The 18,692-nt window shown below is 49.2% G+C and overlaps 1 protein-coding gene across 1 annotated transcript in view; it reads left to right on the top strand.

Annotated features, from left to right (window-relative positions):
• Positions 1-18,692, top strand: part of tmem63c (transmembrane protein 63C) — a 346,423-nt gene that overhangs the window by 129,106 nt on the left and 198,625 nt on the right. The window contains exon 7 of the mRNA XM_086004159.1: positions 5,337-5,388. Coding sequence (XP_085860285.1) covers positions 5,337-5,388 — 52 coding nt within the window. The remainder of the gene's footprint in view (positions 1-5,336; positions 5,389-18,692) is intronic.

The raw sequence follows: 18,692 nt of genomic DNA, 5'->3' as shown, positions 1-18,692 counted from the left end.
ATTGGAGGAAATTACTGTTCATCCAGTACTGGATGTTGGACAAGCAGTGTGACAAATCAGACACAGTGGAGGGATTGAGATAGGTGGTGGTGAGTTAGAGCTGGGTGTCGTCAGTGTACATGTGGAAACTGATGTGTTTTTGGATGATGTCGCTGAGGGGCAGGATGTAGATGAGAAATAGGAGGGAACCAAGGACAGATCCTTGGGGGACATCAGAGGTAACGATGTGGGAGCGGGAAGAGAAGCCGTTACAGGTGATTCTCTGGCTACGATTAGATAGATAAGAATGGAACCAGGCGAGTGCAGTCCCACCCAGCTGGACAACGGTGGAGAGGCGTTGGAAGAGGATGGTGTGGTCAACCATGTCAAAGACTGCAGACAGGTCGAGAAGAACAAGAAGGGATAGGTTACCAAGGTCACAGAGGATGTCATTGACTTTGATGAGAGCCGTTTCGGTACTGTGGCAGGGGCAGAAACCTGATTGGAGGGATTCAAACATGGAGTTGCGGGAAAGATGGGCACGGATTTTGGAGGCGACAACACGTTCAAGGACTTTGAAGAGGAAAGGGAGGTTGGAGGTTTGCAAGGACAGAGGGGTCAAAGGAATTTATTGAGGAAAGGGATTTGAAGGAGAGGGGGACAGTACCTGAGGAGAGAGAGAACCGTTAACAATAACAGCTAACAAAGAATCATAGAAATTTATGACACTGAAGGAGGCCATTTGGCCCATCGTATCCGCGGGGCCGAGAAAGAGCTCTCCAGCCTAATTCCATTTTCCAGCTATTGATCCGTAGCCTTGTAGGTTACAGCACTTCAAGTGCATATCCAAGTACTTTTTAAATGCAATGAGGGTTTCTGTCTCTACCACCCTTTCATAGAAACATAGAAGATAGGAGCAGGAGTAGGCCATTCGGCCCCTCGAGCCTGTTCCGCCATTTAATGAGATCATGGCTGATCATCCAAATTCAGTACCCTGTCCCTGCCTTCTCTCCATATCCCTTGATCCCTTTAGCCTTAAGAAATATATCCAAGTCCTTCTTGAATATATTTAATGAATTAGCCTCTACTGCCTTCTGTGGTAGAGAATTCCACAGGTTCACCACTCTCTGGGTGAAGAAACTCCTCCTCATCTCTGTCCTAAATGGTTTACCCCTTATCCTTAGACTGTGACCCCTGGTTTTGGACTCCCCGGCCATCGGGAACATCCTTCCTGCGTCTAGTCCTGTTAGAACCTTATGGGCTAAAAATTGAGTAGTGCCCCAATTGGGGCGCTAAAAGGAGCGCCCCGGAAAAATTTGCGCCCCCGCGCCGGAAATTGAGTGGTTGCGCCCCAAGAGGAAAGCGGGGCGCTTCTGGAAGCGTCCCGCATCCCTCTTGGGGCGCTGCGAGTGAATATCGTGGCGCTACATGCTGCAGCGCCACACGCTGCGGCACATCTCACCATGATATTGCAGGCCTTCCTCCCCTTCTTAAAGGGGAGGGGCCTTGTGCAGCGCGACCTGGGGCCCAGCTGGGCCCCCGGGGATCGGGAGTGCAGGCAAAAGAGCCCGGCACTCAAGAGAAGTGCCGGGCTCTTGGAGCGCAGCCGGCACTCCGCGGGGACAGGGGGCGTTCAGGAGGACGGGGACGGGAGCGCAGGCAGGTGCTGGCAGGCGGCCAACAACAAAAATAGCCGCCCCGCACCTTGCCTTTAAATTGCGCCTCCCCGGCCGCAGGTACGCCACACTGACCCTCTCGGACATAGCGTCCAGCGGTAAATCAGGGGGCGCTCCCGAAGATCGCGGCCGGGGTGTGAGCGGGGCGCTGTGCACACCAATGATGTCATCGCCAGCGGCGCAGCGCTAACGGTTAGCGCCACCACTAACCTCCTGCTGAATTTTGCGGGAGGCGTGGGCAGCGCTGCGCCTGGGCGCTAGTTGGTTTGCGCCTCACTTAGCGCCCTCTTAAGACGCTAACGGGTGGCGCTACCAACTGAATTTTTCCCCCTATAAGTTTCGATGAGATCCCCTCTCATTCTTCTAAACTCCAGCGAATATAAGCCCAATCGACCAAATATCTCCTCATACGTCATTCCTGCCATCCCAGGTATCAGTCTGGTGAATCTTCGCTACACTCTCTCCATGGCAAGAACATCCTTCCTCAGATAAGGCGACCAAAACTGCACACAATACTCAAGGTGTGGTCTCACCAAGGCCCTGTACAACTGCAGCAAGACATCCTTGTTCCTGTACTCAAACCCTCTCGCTACGAAGGCCAACATACCAGTTGCCTTCTTAACCGCCTGCTGCACCTGCATGCTTACCTTCAGCGACTGGTGCACAAGGACACCCAGGTCTCGTTGCACTTCCCCTTCTCCCAATCTATTGCCATTCAGATAATAATCTGCCTTCCTGTTTTTGCCACCAAAGTGGATAACCTCGCATTTATCCACATTATACTGCATCTGCCATGCATCTGCCCAATCAACCAACCTGTCCAAATCATACTGGAGTTTCTCTGCATCCTCCTCACAGCACACACGCCCACCCAGCTTTGTGTCATCTGCAAACTTGGAGATATTACATCTAGCTCCCTCGTCTAGATCATTAATATATATTGTGAATAGCTGGGGTCCTAGCACCGATCCCTGCGGTACCCCACTAGTCACTGCCTTCCACTCGGAAAAAGACCCGTTTATTCCAACTTTTTGCTTCCTGTCTGCCAACCAGTTCTCTATCCAAGTCAGTACCTTACCCCCAATCCCATGTGCTTTAACTTTGCATGCTAATCTCTTATGCAGGACCTTATCGAAAGCTTTCTGAAAATCCAAATACACCACATCCACTGGTTTTCCCTTATCTATTCTACCAGTTACATCCTCAAAAAATTCCAGTAGATTAGTCAAGCAAGATTTACCTTTTGTAAATCCATGTTGACTTTGTCCGATCCTGTCACTGTTTTCCAAGTGCTCTGCTATTACATCTTTTATAATGGACTCTAGCATCTTCCCCACTACCGATGTCAGGCTTACTGGTCTATAGTTCCCCGTTTTCTCTCTACCACCTTTTTTAAATAGTGGGATTACATTCGCTACCCTCCAATCCATGCATTTCAGGCAGTGAGTTCCAGACCCCCACCACCCTCTGGGTGAAAAAACGTCTCCTCAACTCCCCTCTAATCCTTCTACCAACTACTTTAATTCGATGCCCCCAGTTAGTGACCATTCTGCTAATGGAAATAGGTCCTTCTTATCCACCCTATCAAGGCTCTCATAATTTTATACACCTCAATTAGGTCTCCCCTCAGCCTCCTCTGTTCCAAAGAAAACAGACCCAGCCTAGCCAATCTTTCCTCATAGCTAAAATTCCCCAGTCCCGGCAACATCCTCGTAAATCTCCTCTGAACCCTCTCTAGTGCAATCACATCTTTCCTGTAATGTGGCCTAAATAGTGTTTTATTCAAGCATAACCCCCCTGCTCTTATATTCTGTGCCTCGGCTAATAAAGGGAAGTATCCTGTATGCCTTCTTAACCATCTTATCTACCTGTCCTGCTACCTTCAGGGATCTGTGGACATGCACTCCATGGTCCCTCTGTTCTTCTACATTTCGCAGTGTCCTACCATTTATAGTGTATTCCCTTGCCTTGTTTGCTCTCCCCAAATATATTACCTCACACTTCTCCGGATTGAATTCCATTTGCCATTGTTCTGTCCACCTGACCAGTCCACTGATATCTTCCTGTAGTTTACAGCTTTCTTCTTCACTATGAACCACACGGCCAATTTTTGTATCATCTGCAAACTTCTTAATCATACTTCCTACATTGATGTCTAAATCATTGATATAGATAGAGTCACAGAGTTATACAGCACAGAAAGAGGCCCTTCAGCCCATCGTGTCCACGCCGGCCATCAAGCCCTGGTTATTCTAATCCCACTTTCCAGCACTTGGTCCATAGCCTTGTATGCTATGGTGTTTCAAGTGCTCATCTAAATGCTTCTTGAATGTTGTGAGGGTTCCTGCCTCTACCACCCTTTCAGGCAGTGAGTTCCAGATTCCAACCACCCTCTGGGTGAAATTTTTTTCCTCAAATCCCCTCTAAACCTCCTGCCCCTTACCTTGAAACTATGCCCCCTGGTTATTGACCCCTCTACTAAAGGGAAAAGTTCTTTTCTATCTACCCTATAATTTTGTACACCTCAATCAGGTCCCCCCTCAGCCATCTCTGCTCTAAGGAAAACAACCCCAGCCTGTCCAGTCTCTCTTCATAGCTGAAGCGCTCCAGCCCAGGTAACAGCCTGGTGAATCTCCTCTGCACCCTCTCCAATACAATCACATCCTTCCTATAGTGTGGCAACCAGAACTGCACACAGTATTCCAGCTGTGGCCTAACTAGCATTTTGTACAGCTCCATCATAACCTCCCTGCTCTTATATTCTATGCCTCGGCTAATGAAGGCAAGTATCCCATATACCTTTTTAACCACCTTATCTACCTGTCCTGATGCTTTCAGGGATCTATGTACAGGCACACCAAGGTCTCTCTGATCCTCTGTCCTTCCTAGGATCCTACCATTCATTGTGTATTCCCTTGTCTTGTTCGTCCTCCCAAAATGCATCACCTCACACTTTTCAGGGTTGAATTCCATTTGCCACTTTTCTGCCCATCTGACCAACCCGTCTATATCGTCCTGTAACCTGAGGCTTCCCTCCTCGCTATTTAACACTCCACCAATTTTCGTGTCACCTGCGAACTTACTGATCATGCCTCCTACATTCATATCTAAATCATTAATGTACACTACAAACAGCAAGGGACCCAGCACCGATCCCTGCGGTACACCACTGGACACAGGCTTCCAGTCACAAAAACAACCTTTGACCATCATCCTCTGCCTCCTGCCACTAAGCCAATTTTGGATCCAATGTGCCAAATATACCACAAAAAGCAAGGGACCCAGTACTGAGCCCTGTGGAACCCCACTGGAAACAGCCTTCCAGTCACAAAAACATGTAAGCCAGGAAGGGAAGTTGGGTGGTCAGCAGTTTGGTGAGAATAGGGCCAAGGGAGCAGGAGGTGGGTCTCATGGACAAGGTGAGCTCGTGGAGGGCATGAGGGGAGACAGGAGAGAAACTGAAGAAAGATGCGAGTTCAGGGCTAGGGCAGGGGGGAACGTTAGAGGAAGGGTAGAGATGGGGGGTACAGGACGGGAGGGGCTCTGAACGGGGGCACGGGGGGGGCGAGCACTGGGGCTGCAGGTTCTGAATAACATTACTGTCCCAGGGCTGGCTGTAGTTGGAGGTGATTGTGTGTTGGGTCTCGAAGCTCACACTGACTCTGAATATTTCCGTTCCAGGTGACAGCCCGCAGCACTTCGGCCGCACCACCATCGCGAATGTCCCGGCGGAGTGAGTGAATACCGGCTGGTGGCAGATCGCCGTCTGCGTGTCTCTGATTACGCCACATCCGCCGATTACTCCCGCCCTCCGATTACTCCCTCCGATTACTCCCACCCTCCGATTACTCCCGCCCTCCGATTACTCCCGCCCTCCGATTACTTCCCTCCCTCCGATTACTCCCCTCCCTCCGATTACTCCCCGCCCTCCGATTACTCCCTGCCCTCCGATTACTTCCCGCCCTCCGATTAATCCCCGCCCTCCGGTTACTCCCCGCCCTCCGGTTAGTCCCCGCCCTCCGGTTACTCCCCACCCTCCGGTTACTCCCCGCCCTCCGGTTACTCCCCGCCCTCCGGTTACTCCCCGCCCTCCGGTTACTCCCCACCCTCCGGTTAGTCCCCGCCCTCCGGTTAGTCCCCGCCCTCCGGTTAGTCCCCGCCCTCCGATTAGTCCCCGCCCTCCGATTAGTCCCCACCCTCCGATTACTCCCCGCCCTCCGATTACTCCCGGTCTCCGATTACTCCCCGCTCTCCGATTACTCCCCGCCCTCCGATTACTCCTTGCCCTCCGATTACTCCCCTGGACTCAGCAAAGGTCCCTGCTAATGTAACACCCTTATTTAAAAAGGGCAGTAGACAGAAGGCTGGAAACTATAGACCGGTTAACCTAACATCTGTGGTAGGTAAAATTTTGGAGTCCATTATTAAGGAGACGGTAACAGGACATTTGGATAATCATCATTTAATAGGACAAAGTCAGCATGGTTTTATGAAGGGGAAGTCATGTTTGACAAATTTGCTGGAGTTCTTTGAGGAAGTAACATATAGGGTGGATAAAGGGGAACCAGTGGACGTAGTGTATTTAGACTTCCAAAAGGCATTTGACAAGGTGCCACACAGAAGATTATTGCTTCAGATAAAAAATCACGGGATTGGGGATAATATTCTGGCATGGATAGAGGATTGGCTATCTAACAAAAGGCAGAGAGTTGGGATAAATGGTTCATTCTCAGAATGGCAATCAGTAACTAGTGGTGTTCCGCAGGGGTCGGTGCTGGGTCCCCAGCTCTTTACAATCTATATTAACGATTTGGAGGAGGGGACCGAGTGTAACATATCAAAGTTTGCAGGTGATACTAAGATGGGAGGGAAAGTAATGAGTGAGGAGGACATAAAAAACCTGCAAGGGGACATAGACAGGCTAAGTAAGTGGGCAGAGATTTGGCAGATGGAATACAATACTGGAAAGTGTGAGGTTATGCACTTTGGCAGGAAAAATCGTAGAGCAAGCTATTATCTTAATGGCAAGAAACTGGAAAGTACTGAAGTACAAAGGGATCTGGGGGTCCTGGTGCACGAAACTCAAAAGGTTAGTATGCAGGTGCAGCAAGTGATTAAGAAGGCCAATGGAATGTTGGCTTTCATTGCTAGGGGGATAGAATATAAAAATAGGGAGGTATTGCTTCAGTTGTACAAGGTATTGGTGAGACCGCACCTGGAATACTGCATACAGTTTTGGTGTCCATACTTAAGAAAAGACATACTTGCTCTCGAGTCAGTACAAAGAAGGTTCACTCGGTTAATCCCGGGGATGAGGGGATGGACATATGAGGAGAGGTTGAGTAGGTTGGGACTCTACTCATTGGAGTTCAGAAGAATGAGAGGCGATCTTATCGAAACATATAAGGTTGTGAAGGGGTTGGATCGGGTGGATGCGGGGAGGATGTTCCCGATGATGGGTGAAACTAGAACTAGGGGGCATAGTCTTAGAATAAGGGGCTGCTCTTTCAAAACTGAGATGAGGAGAAACTTCTTCACTCAGAGGGTAGTAAATCTATGGAATTTGCTGCCCCAGAGAGCTGTGGAAGCTGCAACATTAAATAAATTTAAAACAGAGATAGACAGTTTCCTAGCAGACAAGGGAATTAGGGGTTACGGGGAGAGGGCAGGGAAGTGGACGTGAGTCTAGATTCGGATCAGCCATGATCCTATTGAATGGCGGAGCAGGCCCGAGGGGCCATATGACCTACTCCTGCTCCTACTTATGTTCTTATGTAGCAGGAAGTAATCGGAGGGCGGGGAGTAATCGGAGGGCGGGGAGTAATCGGAGGGCGGGGAGTAATCGGAGGGCGGGGAGTAATCGGAGGGCGGGGAGTAATCGGAGGGCGGGGAGTAATCGGAGGGCGGGAGTAATCGGAGGGAGGGGAGTAATCGGAGGGAGGGGAGTAATCGGAGGGCGGGGAGTAATCGGAGGGCGGGGGTAATCGGAGGGCGGGAGTAATCGGAGGGAGGGGAGTAATCATAAGAACATAAGAACATAAGAAATAGGAGCAGGAGCAGGCCAATCGGCCCCTCGAGCCTGCTCTGCCATTCAATAAGATCATGGCTGATCTGATCCTAACCGCCAAAATACTATCACAGAACCATCTCCTGAATCTAACAGAATTAGACACACGAAATAGGAGCAGGATCAGGCTACACGGCCCCTGGGCCCGCTCCGCTACCCACAGGGCCATGTCTGATCCGAACCTGGACTCATGTCCAAATTCCTGCCCGCTTCCCGTAACCCTTAATTCCCTTTACTTCTAGGATACAAAATACAAATATAATATTTCAACAATTTTAAAACATTACTATCAATTATTTTAAAAGTCCATTTTCAATCGGTCGACCGGATATCTTGTTCGTGTCGACCTTCTTAACCTTGGTGAAATTCCTTGCCCTCCCACACCAGGAGACACGGAAGTATCTTCTGCAGGACGGCTATCCATATCCTGATTATCAACGGTTTCCGGATTGGAAATCCCATCAGGAGGTAAACTGGGACGGTCATGAACATCCATCGAGGGCTGACTAATAGAATTATAATTATCTGCAATAGGATTGGAAATATTCGTAGTATCTGTGACGACATCCACATTATCTGAATCGTGACTATTGTTAATATCCTCAGAAGAGGGCTGACCACCACAAGGAGCCAAGTCTTTAACTGAAACAGTACTTTCTTTCCCATCTTGGAATCGAATATGAGCATATTGGGAATTTGCCTCCAACAGCTCCACCTCCTCCACTAAAGGATCATATTTTGACAATCTAACATGGCGTCGAAGCAGCACAGGCCCCTGCATAGTAAGCCATGAAGGTACCGAATATCCCGTAGTAGATCTCTGCGGATAGTTAAAGAGCCTTTCATGGGGGGTCACATTAGTAGCCGTTGAAAGCAATGATCTAATGGAATGCAGAGCATCAGGCAATACCATTTCCCACTGTGTATTCTTAAGGTTCCGGGATGTCAAAGCCAACATAACTGCCTTCCAGATCACCCCATTATATCGTTCGCACTGTCCATTACCCTGGGGATTATACGGGGCAGTTCTACTAGTAGAGATTCCTCGACTCTGAAGGTATTCCTTCAACTGGGAAGACATAAAAGAACTTCCCTGATCCGAATGGATATACGCAGGCATCCCAAAGATGACAAAAAGTTGAGTCAGACATTTGATAACTGTAGCAGTTGATACATCTGCGCAAGGAAAAGCAAAAGGGAACCTTGAAAACTCATCCACAACAGTAAATATATATCGATTCTGAGTCGTTGAAGGAAGAGGCCCCTTAAAATCAACGCTCAAACGTTCAAAAGGAGAAGTAGCCTTTATAAGATGAGCTCGTTGAGGCTTAAAGAAATTCGGTTTACACCGAGCACAGATAGAACATGATGAAGTCATCCGCTTGACGTCTTCAACTGAAAAGGGCAAATTCTTACTGCGTACGAAGTGTATCATCCTCGTAACACCAGGATGGCACAAAGCATTATGAAGATTAATAAGCGTATCTCCGTGAATCACAGAACAATAAGCCCTCGACAGCGCATCAGCAGCAACATTATCTTTCCCAGGACGGTAAACTATATCAAAATGGTAGCATGCCAACTCAATCCTCCACCTCATTATTTTATCATTCTTGATCTTTCCAAAATGTTTGACATCAAACATAAAGGACACAGATTTTTGGTCAGTTACCAACGTAAAATGTCGCCCCGATAAATAATGTCTCCATTTACGCAGTGCTTCTACTATTGCATACGCCTCTTTCTCTATTGAGGAGTGTCTTTTCTCACTATTGTTCAAAGTACGTGAGAAAAAGGCCACAGGTCTTCCATTTTGGTTCAGAGTAGCCCCAATTGCAAAATCGGAAGCGTCCGTCTCAATCACAAAGGGAATCTGCTCATCAATAGAATGCACAACTGCTCCAAGGATATCCTTTTTGAAATTATCAAAACACATCCTGGCCTCCCATGATAGAGGATATGTCGTAACCCGAATAAGGGGCCGGATCTTCTGCGAAAAGTTTGCAATCCAATTAGAATAATAAGAAAACAGTCCAACAACTCGTTGCAAAGCCTTAGAATTAGTAGGACAAGGTAAATCAATCAATGGTTGCAGGCGTTCTGGATCTGGTTTAATCTTGTTTCCCGAGATAATATACCCCAGTAGATTTAACTCAGTGGTCGAAAAGATACACTTCTCTTTATTGAAAGTTAAACCAACTTTTTCCGCAGCTTGAAGGAATCTTTCTAAATTAGAATCATGCTCCACCCTTGATTTGCCACACACCGTGATGTCGTCTAAATATGAAAAGGTGTCAGAGAGGGAGTTATCACTTATAAAAGCATCCATTGCCCGTTGAAAACAGGCAACACCATTAGTAACACCAAATGGTACTCGGCAAAACTGATACAGCTTTCCGCCAGCCTCAAAGGCCGTATATGGTTGATCCCTCTTAACGATAGGAATCTGATGATAAGCACTCTTTAGGTCAATAGTGCTAAAAACCTTATACTGAGATACTTTGTTGATAAGCTCATCAATCTTAGGCAAAGGGTATGCATCTAATTGAGTATACCTATTAATAGTTTGAGAGTAGTCTATCACCATTCGTTTCTTATGTCTCTCGTTAGTGGTGACAACTACTTGTGCCCGCCAGGGCGAACAACTAGGTTCAATGATTCCTTCCAATAAAAGACGTTGAGCTTCAGACTTAATAAATTCTTTATCCTGACTGCTATACCTTCTTGACTTGGTAGCAATTGGCTTACAATCCGGCATCAAATTGGAAAAAAGTGATAATGGAGAAATGGATAAAGAAGTTAATCCACAAATAGATAAAGGTGGCTTAGTTCCTCCAAAAGAAAGACTGAGAGACTCGTGTAATTGAAGCACATCATGACCAATCAAAATATCCGCACAGAGATTAGGCAAAACAGATAGGCGTATATCAGTATACGTATTACCTAGAAGAATTAATTTCACAAGGCAACAACCAGCTACTTGTGAGGTGAGAGTCGTCTGAGCCATACACACCTGATAAGTAACAGGCAAAATTTTCAAACGCTTCTCCTTCACAAACTGAAGACTTATAAAACTCTCGGTACTGCCCGTATCTATAAGGGCCTTTACTTCTAACCCATTAACTTGGGCCGTAACTATAGCTTTGTTTAGGCCATGAGCAAAGGCAGCAGAAACTGATGCAATAAACGCCCTATCTAAAGGCTGAATAGTCGCAGAGGAGGCAATTGATTTACAAACACGTGCATAATGACCTCTCTTGCCGCATTTACTATGCACAGCCTCCCGAGCAGGACACTTCAGACGAGGGTGCCGGGCGTTCCCACAAAAATAACACTTCTGAATCCTAGAGGCAACAGCAGCCAAAGTAGAAACTGTTTCAGAATCTGGTAAACCACTCCTATTAAGTCCACGTAATTCCTTTTCATCCGGAACTGCCGAAACCACAGTCACAGGCCGATTAAAAAGAGCGTAAGAATCCGAACTTCTCTGGGCCAAATCCAATGTAGAGGCTTGCTCAAAAGCACTCTTGAGATCCAAAGTCTTATTTTCTAATAACCGCTGACGAATTGATCTAGACAGTAATCCATTAATAAAAGCATCCTGTACCGATTCTTCCTTATATTCTTCTGCCGACACGGCCTTATAATTACAGTTAGCACCAAGGCGCCGAAGTGCTTGTAAATAAGCATCCAAAGATTCTCCCACCTGCTGCCTACGGGCAGATAGAAGGTGACGTGCAAATACCTCATCCTTTGGTTTAACAAAAATCTTTTCCAATGTAGCAATAGCCAATTCGTAAGTTTCACAGTCCAAGATATACTTATACACATCCGGAGCAATGTAGTTGATCAGTATATTCAACTTATTTAGAGACTCTTGATCCAACACACCCAAAAAGTTTTTAAATGTACGATACCAGTGTTTCCATTTATCATCCACTCCTACAGAATTAGGGTCAGCATTAAATCGTTCCGGTTGAAGATATCGCTCCATTCTAACAAAAGGTTAATAAATTGAAATGAAGAGTAGATTTGCCTTTCTAAATCTAGGCTTTATTAACCTTAAAAACCCAGCAGCACATCTTCAACACCCAGTCCCAACCAAGGCTGCAGAGAACTGAATTTAAGATGGCCACCACAAATCACATGACATCAACTACCAATGAGTTTACAGCATATATCTCAAGGCAGGAAACAGGCAACCACTTACAATGCTTCTTACAAAACAAGCATAATCACCACACTTTGTCCTTTTGCAGGTTTTTTATGTCCTCCTCACTCACTGCTTTCCCTTCCATCTTTGTATCATCGGCAAACTTGGATACGTTGCATTCGGTCCCTTCGTCCAAATCGTTAATATAGATTGTAAAGAGTTGGGGTCCCAGCACTGACCCCTGCGGAACACCACTAGTTACTGATTGCCATCCTGAGAATGAACCATTTATCCCAACTCTTTGTTTTCTGTTAGATAGCCAATCTTCCACCCATGCCAGTATATGACCCCCAATCCCGTGATTTTTTATCTTGATCAGTAATCTTTTGTGTGGAACCTTGTCAAATGCCTTTTGGAAGTACAGATAGAGTACATCCACTGGTTCCCCTTTATCCACCCTGTATGTTATGTCCTCAAAGAATTCGAGCAAATTTGTCAAACATGACTTCCCCTTCATAAAACCATGCTGACTCTGTCCTATTAAAATATGTTTATCCAAATGCTCTGTTACGGTTTCCTTAATAATGGACTCCAACATTTTGCCAACCACAGATGTTAGGCTAACTGGTCTATAGTTTCCAGCTTTTTGTCTACTTCCCTTCTTAAATAAGGGTGTTACATTAGCAGTTTTCCAATCTGCCGGGACCTTTCCTGAGTCCAGGGAGTTTTGGAAAATAATCACCAATGCATCCACAATCCCTACCGCCACTTCTCTCAAGACCCTAGGATGTAGGCCATCAGGTCCAGGGGATTTATCCGCCTTAAGTCCCATTATTTTACCGAGTACCATCTCCTTAGTGATTTTAATCGTGTTTAGCTCCTCCCCCCCCCCCCATTGCCCCCTGTTTGTCCAGTGTTGGGATATTTTTAGTGTCCTCTACTGTAAAGACTGATACAAAATATTTGTTCAGCGTCTTTGCCATCTGCATGTTCCCCAGCACTAGTTTCCCACTCTCATCCTCTAAGGGACCAACGTTCACTTTAGCCACCCTTTTTCTTTTTATATAGCTGTAGAAACTCTTGCTATCTGTTTTTATGTTTTTTGCTAGTTTACATTCATAATCTATCTTCCCTTTCTTAATTAATCTTTTAGTTATTGTTTGCTGGCTTTTAAATGCTTCCCAATCTTCTATCCTCCCACTAGATTTGGCTACTTTATATGCCCTTGTTTTCAGTCGGATACTATCCTTTATTACTTTACTAAGCCACGGATGGCTGTCTTTTCTTTTACTCCCCTTTTTCCGATTACTTCCCGCTCTCCGATTACTTCCTGCTCTCCGATTACTCCCCGCTCTCCGATTACTCCCCGCCCTCCGATTACTCCCGACCTCCGATTACTCCCACCCTGCGATTACTCCCGACCTCCGATTACTCCCGCCCTCCGATTACTCCCCGCCCTCCGATTACTTCTGTTCCCCAATTACTCCTCGCCCACCAATCAATTCCCACACTCCAATTACTCCCCACTCTCCGATTACTTCCCGCTCTCCGATTACTTCCCGCTCTATGATTACTCCCGCCCTCCGATTACTCCCCGCCCTCCGATTACTCCCCGCCCTCCGATTACTCTCCGCCCTCCGATTACTCCCTGCTCTCCGATTACTCCCCGCCCTCCGATTACTCCCCACTTCCATTACTCCCCACTTCCAATTACTCCCCATCCTCCAATTACTCTCCGCCCTCCAATTACTCCCCACTTCCGATTCCTCCCCGCTCTCCGATTACCTCCCGCTGTCTGATTACTCCCCGCTCTCCGATTACTCCACGCCCTCCGATTACTCTCCACTCTCTGATTACGCCCAGCCCTCCGATTACTCCCCGCCCCCCGATTACTCCCCGCCCCCGATTACTCCCCGCACCCCGATTACTTCCCGCTCTCCGATTACTCCCCGCACCGATTAGTTCCCGCTCTCCAATTACTCCCTGCTTTCCGATTACTCCCCACCATCCAATTACTTCCGTTCCGTGATTACTCCCCGCCCTCCAATTACTGCCCACTCTCCGATTACTCTCCGCTCTCCGATTACTCCCCGCTCTCCGATTACTCTCCGCTCTCCAATTACTTCATGTTCCACGATTACTCCCCGCCATCCAATTACTCCTCGCTCTCCGATTACTCCCCGCCCTCCAATTACTCCTCGCCCTCCAATTACTCCTCGCCCTCCAATTACTCCCCGCCCTCCAATTACTCCTCGCCCTCCAATTACTCCTCGCCCTCCAATTGCTCCTCGCCCTCCAATTACTCCTCGCTCTCCAATTACTCCCCGCTCTCCAATTACACCCGCTCTCCAATTACTCCCGCTCTCCGATTACTCCCGCTCTCCGATTACTCCCCACCCTCTGATTACTCCCGCTCTCCCATTACTCCCTGCCCTCCAATTACTCCCTGCCCTCTGATTACTATTGCTCCCCGCTCTCCGATTACTCCCCGCCCCCGATTACTCCCGCACCCCGATTACTCCCCATTCTCCGATTACTCCCCGCACCCTGATTACTCCCCGCTCTCCAATTACTCCCTGCTTTCCGATTACTTCATGTTCCACGATTACTCCCTGCCATCCAATTACTCCTCGCTCCCCGATTACTCCCCGGTCTCCGATTACTCCCCGCTCTCCGATTTCTCCCCGTCCTCCGATTACTCCCCGCCCTCCGATTACTCCTCGCCCTCCGATTACTCCCCGCTCTCCGATTACTCCCTGCCCTCCGATTACTCCCCGCCCTCCAATTACTCCCGCTCTCCGATTACTCCCTACCCTCTGATTACTCCTGCTCTCCAATTACTCCCTGCCCTCTGATTACTCCCCGCTCTCTGATTACTCTCCGCTCTCCAATTACTCTCGCTCTCCGATTACTCCCTGCCCTCTGATTACTCCCGCTCTCCGATTACTCCTGCCCTCTGATTACTCCCACTCTCCGATTACTCCCCGCCCTCTGATTACTCCCACTCTCCAATTAATCGCAGTTCCAATTATTCCTGCTCTTCGATTACTCCCTGCCATCCAATTACTCCTCGCTCTCTGATTACTCCCCGCCCTCCAATTACTCCCCGAGATCCAATTACTCCCCGCTCTCCGATCACTTCCCGCTCTCCAATTATTCCCGTTCTCCGATTACTCCCCGCTCTCTGGTTACTCCTGCTCTCCGATTACTCCCTGCCCTCTGATTACTCCCGCTCTCCGATTACTCCCTGCCCTCTGATTACTCCCACTCTCCGATTACTCCCTGCCCTCTGATTCCTCCCACTCTCCGATTACTCCCACTCTCCGATTATTCCCGCTCTCCGATTATTCCCGCTCTCCGATTACTCCCACTCTCTGATTACTCCCGCTCTCCAATTAATCGCAGTTCCAATTATTCCTGCTCTTCGATTACTCCCCGTCCTCTAATTACTCCCTGCTCTCCAATTACTCCCCGCTCTCCAATTTCTCCCCACCCACCAATTACTCCCGTTCCCTGATTACTCCCCGTCCTACGATTACTCCCCGCCCTCCAATTACTCTCCGCTCTCCGATTACTTCCCGTTCCCTGATTACTCCCCGCTCTCTGATTACTCCCCGCTCTCCGATTACTCCCCGCTCTCTGATTACTCCCCGCTCTCTGATTACTCCCCGCTCTCTGATTACTCCCCGCTCTCCAATTACACCCGCTCTCCAATTACTCCCGCTCTCCGATTACTCCCGCTCTCCGATTACTCCCTACCCTCTGATTACTCCCGCTCTCCCATTACTCCCTGCCCTCCAATTACTCCCTGCCCTCTGATTACTATTACTCCCCGCTCTCCGATTACTCCCCGCCCCCCGATTACTCCCGCACCCCGATTACTCCCCATTCTCCGATTACTCCCCACACCCTGATTACTCCCCGCTCTCCAATTACTCCCTGCTTTCCGATTACTTCATGTTCCACGATTACTCCCTGCCATCCAATTACTCCTCGCTCTCCGATTACTCCCCGCTCTCCGATTACTCCCCGCTCTCCGATTTCTCCCCGTCCTCCGATTACTCCCCGCCCTCCGATTACTCCTCGCCCTCCGATTACTCCCCGCTCTCCGATTACTCCCTGCCCTCCAATTACTCCCCGCCCTCCAATTACTCCCACTCTCCGATTACTCCCTACCCTCTGATTACTCCCACTCTCCGATTACTCCCTGCCCTCTGATTACTCCTGCTCTCCAATTACTCCCTGCCCTCTGATTACTCCCACTCTCCGATTACTCTCCACTCTCCAATTACTCTCGCTCTCCGATTACTCCCTGCCCTCTGATTACTCCCGCTCTCCGATTACTCCCTGCCCTCTGATTACTCCCGCTCTCCGATTACTCCCCGCCCTCTGATTACTCCCACTCTCCGATTACTCCCGCTCTCCGATTACTCCCGCTGTCTGATTACTCCCACTCTCTGATTACTCCGCTCTCCAATTAATCGCAGTTCCAATTATCCCTGCTCTTCGATTACTCCCCGCCATCCAATTACTCCTCGCTCTCTGATTACTCCCCACTCTCCGATTACTCCCCAAGCTTCAATTACTCCCCGCTCTCCGATAACTCCCCACCCTCCAATTACTTCCCGCTCTCCAATTATTCCCATTCTCCGATTACTCCCGCTCTCTGATTACTCCTGCTCTCCGATTACTCCCTGCCCTCTGATTACTCCCGCTCTCCGATTACTCCCTGCCCTCTGATTACTCCCACTCTCCGATTACTCCCCTCTCTCTGATTACTCCCACTCTCCGATTATTCCCGCTCTCCGATTATTCCCGCTCTCCGATTATTTCCGCTCTCCGATTACTCCCACTCTCTGATTACTCCCGCTCTCCAATTACTCCCACTCTCTGATTACACCCGCTCTCCAATTACTCTCCGCCCTCCAATTACTCCCCACTTCCAATTACTCCCCACTTTCCAATTACTCCCCGCCCTCCGATTACTCCCCACCCTCCAATTACTCTCCGCCCTCCAATTACTCCCCACTTCCAATTACTCCCCGCTCTCCGATTCCTCCCCGCTCTTCGATTCCTCCCCGCTCTCCGATTACCTCCCCGCTCTCCGATTACCTCCCGCTGTCTGATTACTCCCCGCTCTCCGATTACTCCACGCCCTCCGATTACTCTCCACTCTCTGATTACGCCCAGCCCTCCGATTACTCCCCGCCCTCCGATTACTCCCCGCCCCCCGATTACTCCCCGCACCCCGATTACTTCCCGCTCTCCAATTACTCCCCGCACCCTGATTAGTCCCCGCTCTCCAATTACTCCCTGCTTTCCGATTACTCCCCGCCATCCAATTACTTCCGTTCCATGATTACTCCCCGCCCTCCAATTACTGCCCACTTTCCGATTACTCTCCGCTCTCCGATTACTCCCCGCTCTCCGATTACTCCCCGCTCTCCAATTACTTCATGTTCCACGATTACTCCCCGCCATCCAATTACTCCCCGCCCTCCAATTACTCCTCGCCCTCCAATTACTCCTCGCCTTCCAATTACTCCTCGCCCTCCAATTACTCCTCGCCCTCCAATTACTCCTCGCCCTCCAATTACTCCTCGCCCTCCAATTACTCCTCGCCCTCCAATTACTCCTTGCCCTCCAATTACTTCCCGCTCTCCAATTACTCCCCGCCCTCCAATTACACCCGCTCTCCAATTACACCTGCTCTCCAATTGAGTTCCAATTATTCCCGCTCTCCGATTACTCACCGCTCTCCGATTACTCCCGCTCTCCGATTACTCCCTACCCTCTGATTACTCCCGCTCTCCGATTACTCCCTGCCCTCTGATTACTCCTGCTCTCCAATTACTCCCTGCCCTCTGATTACTATTATTCCCCGCCCTCCGATTACTCCCCGCCCCCCCGATTACTCCCCGCACTCTGATTACTCCCCGTTCTCCGATTACTCCCCGCCCTCCGATTACTCCCCGCCCCCCGATTACTCCCTGCACTCTGATTACTCCCCGTTCTCCGATTACTCCCCGCACCCTGATTACTCCCCGCTCTCCAATTACTCCCTGCTTTCCGATTACTCCCCGCCCTCCAATTACTCCCCACTCTCCGATTACTCCCCGCACTCCGATTACTCTCCGCTCTCCAATTACTTCATGTTCCACAATTACTCCCTGCCATCCAATTACTCCTCGCTCTCCGATTACTCCCCGCCCTCCGATTACTCCCCGCCCCCCGATTACTCCCCGCCCTCCGATTACTCCTCGCCCTCCGATTACTCCCCGCTCTCCGATTACTCCCTGCCCTCCGATTACTCCCCGCCCTCCAATTACACCCGCTCTCCGATTACTCCCTACCCTCTGATTACTCCTGCTCTCCAATTACTCCCTGACCTCTGATTACTCCCCGCTCTCCGATTACTCTCCGCTCTCCAATTACTCTCGCTCTCCGATCACTCCCTGCCCTCTGATTACTCCCGCTCTCCGATTAATCCTGCCCTCTGATTACTCCCACTCTCCGATTACTCCCCGCCCTCTGATTACTCCCACTCTCCAATTAATCGCAGTTCCAATTATTCCTGCTCTTCGATTACTCACCGCTCTCCGATTACTCCCGCTCTCCGATTACTCCCTACCCTGATTACTCCCGCTCTCCGATTACTCCCTGCCCTCTGATTACTCCTGCTCTCCAATTACTCCCTGCCCTCTGATTACTATTACTCCCCGCCCTCCGATTACTCCCCGCCCTCCGATTACTCCCCGCCCTCCGATTACTCCCCGAGCTCCAATTACTCCCCGCTCTCCGATCACTTCCCGCTCTC

Source organism: Somniosus microcephalus, chromosome 12 (genome assembly GCF_052327205.1).
Source record: "Somniosus microcephalus isolate GS21.2 chromosome 12, FLI_Smic_1.0, whole genome shotgun sequence".
Lineage (NCBI taxonomy): Eukaryota > Metazoa > Chordata > Chondrichthyes > Squaliformes > Somniosidae > Somniosus > Somniosus microcephalus.
Note: the sequence above shows the minus strand (reverse complement) of the source record. Positions and strands in the feature narration are given on the sequence as shown.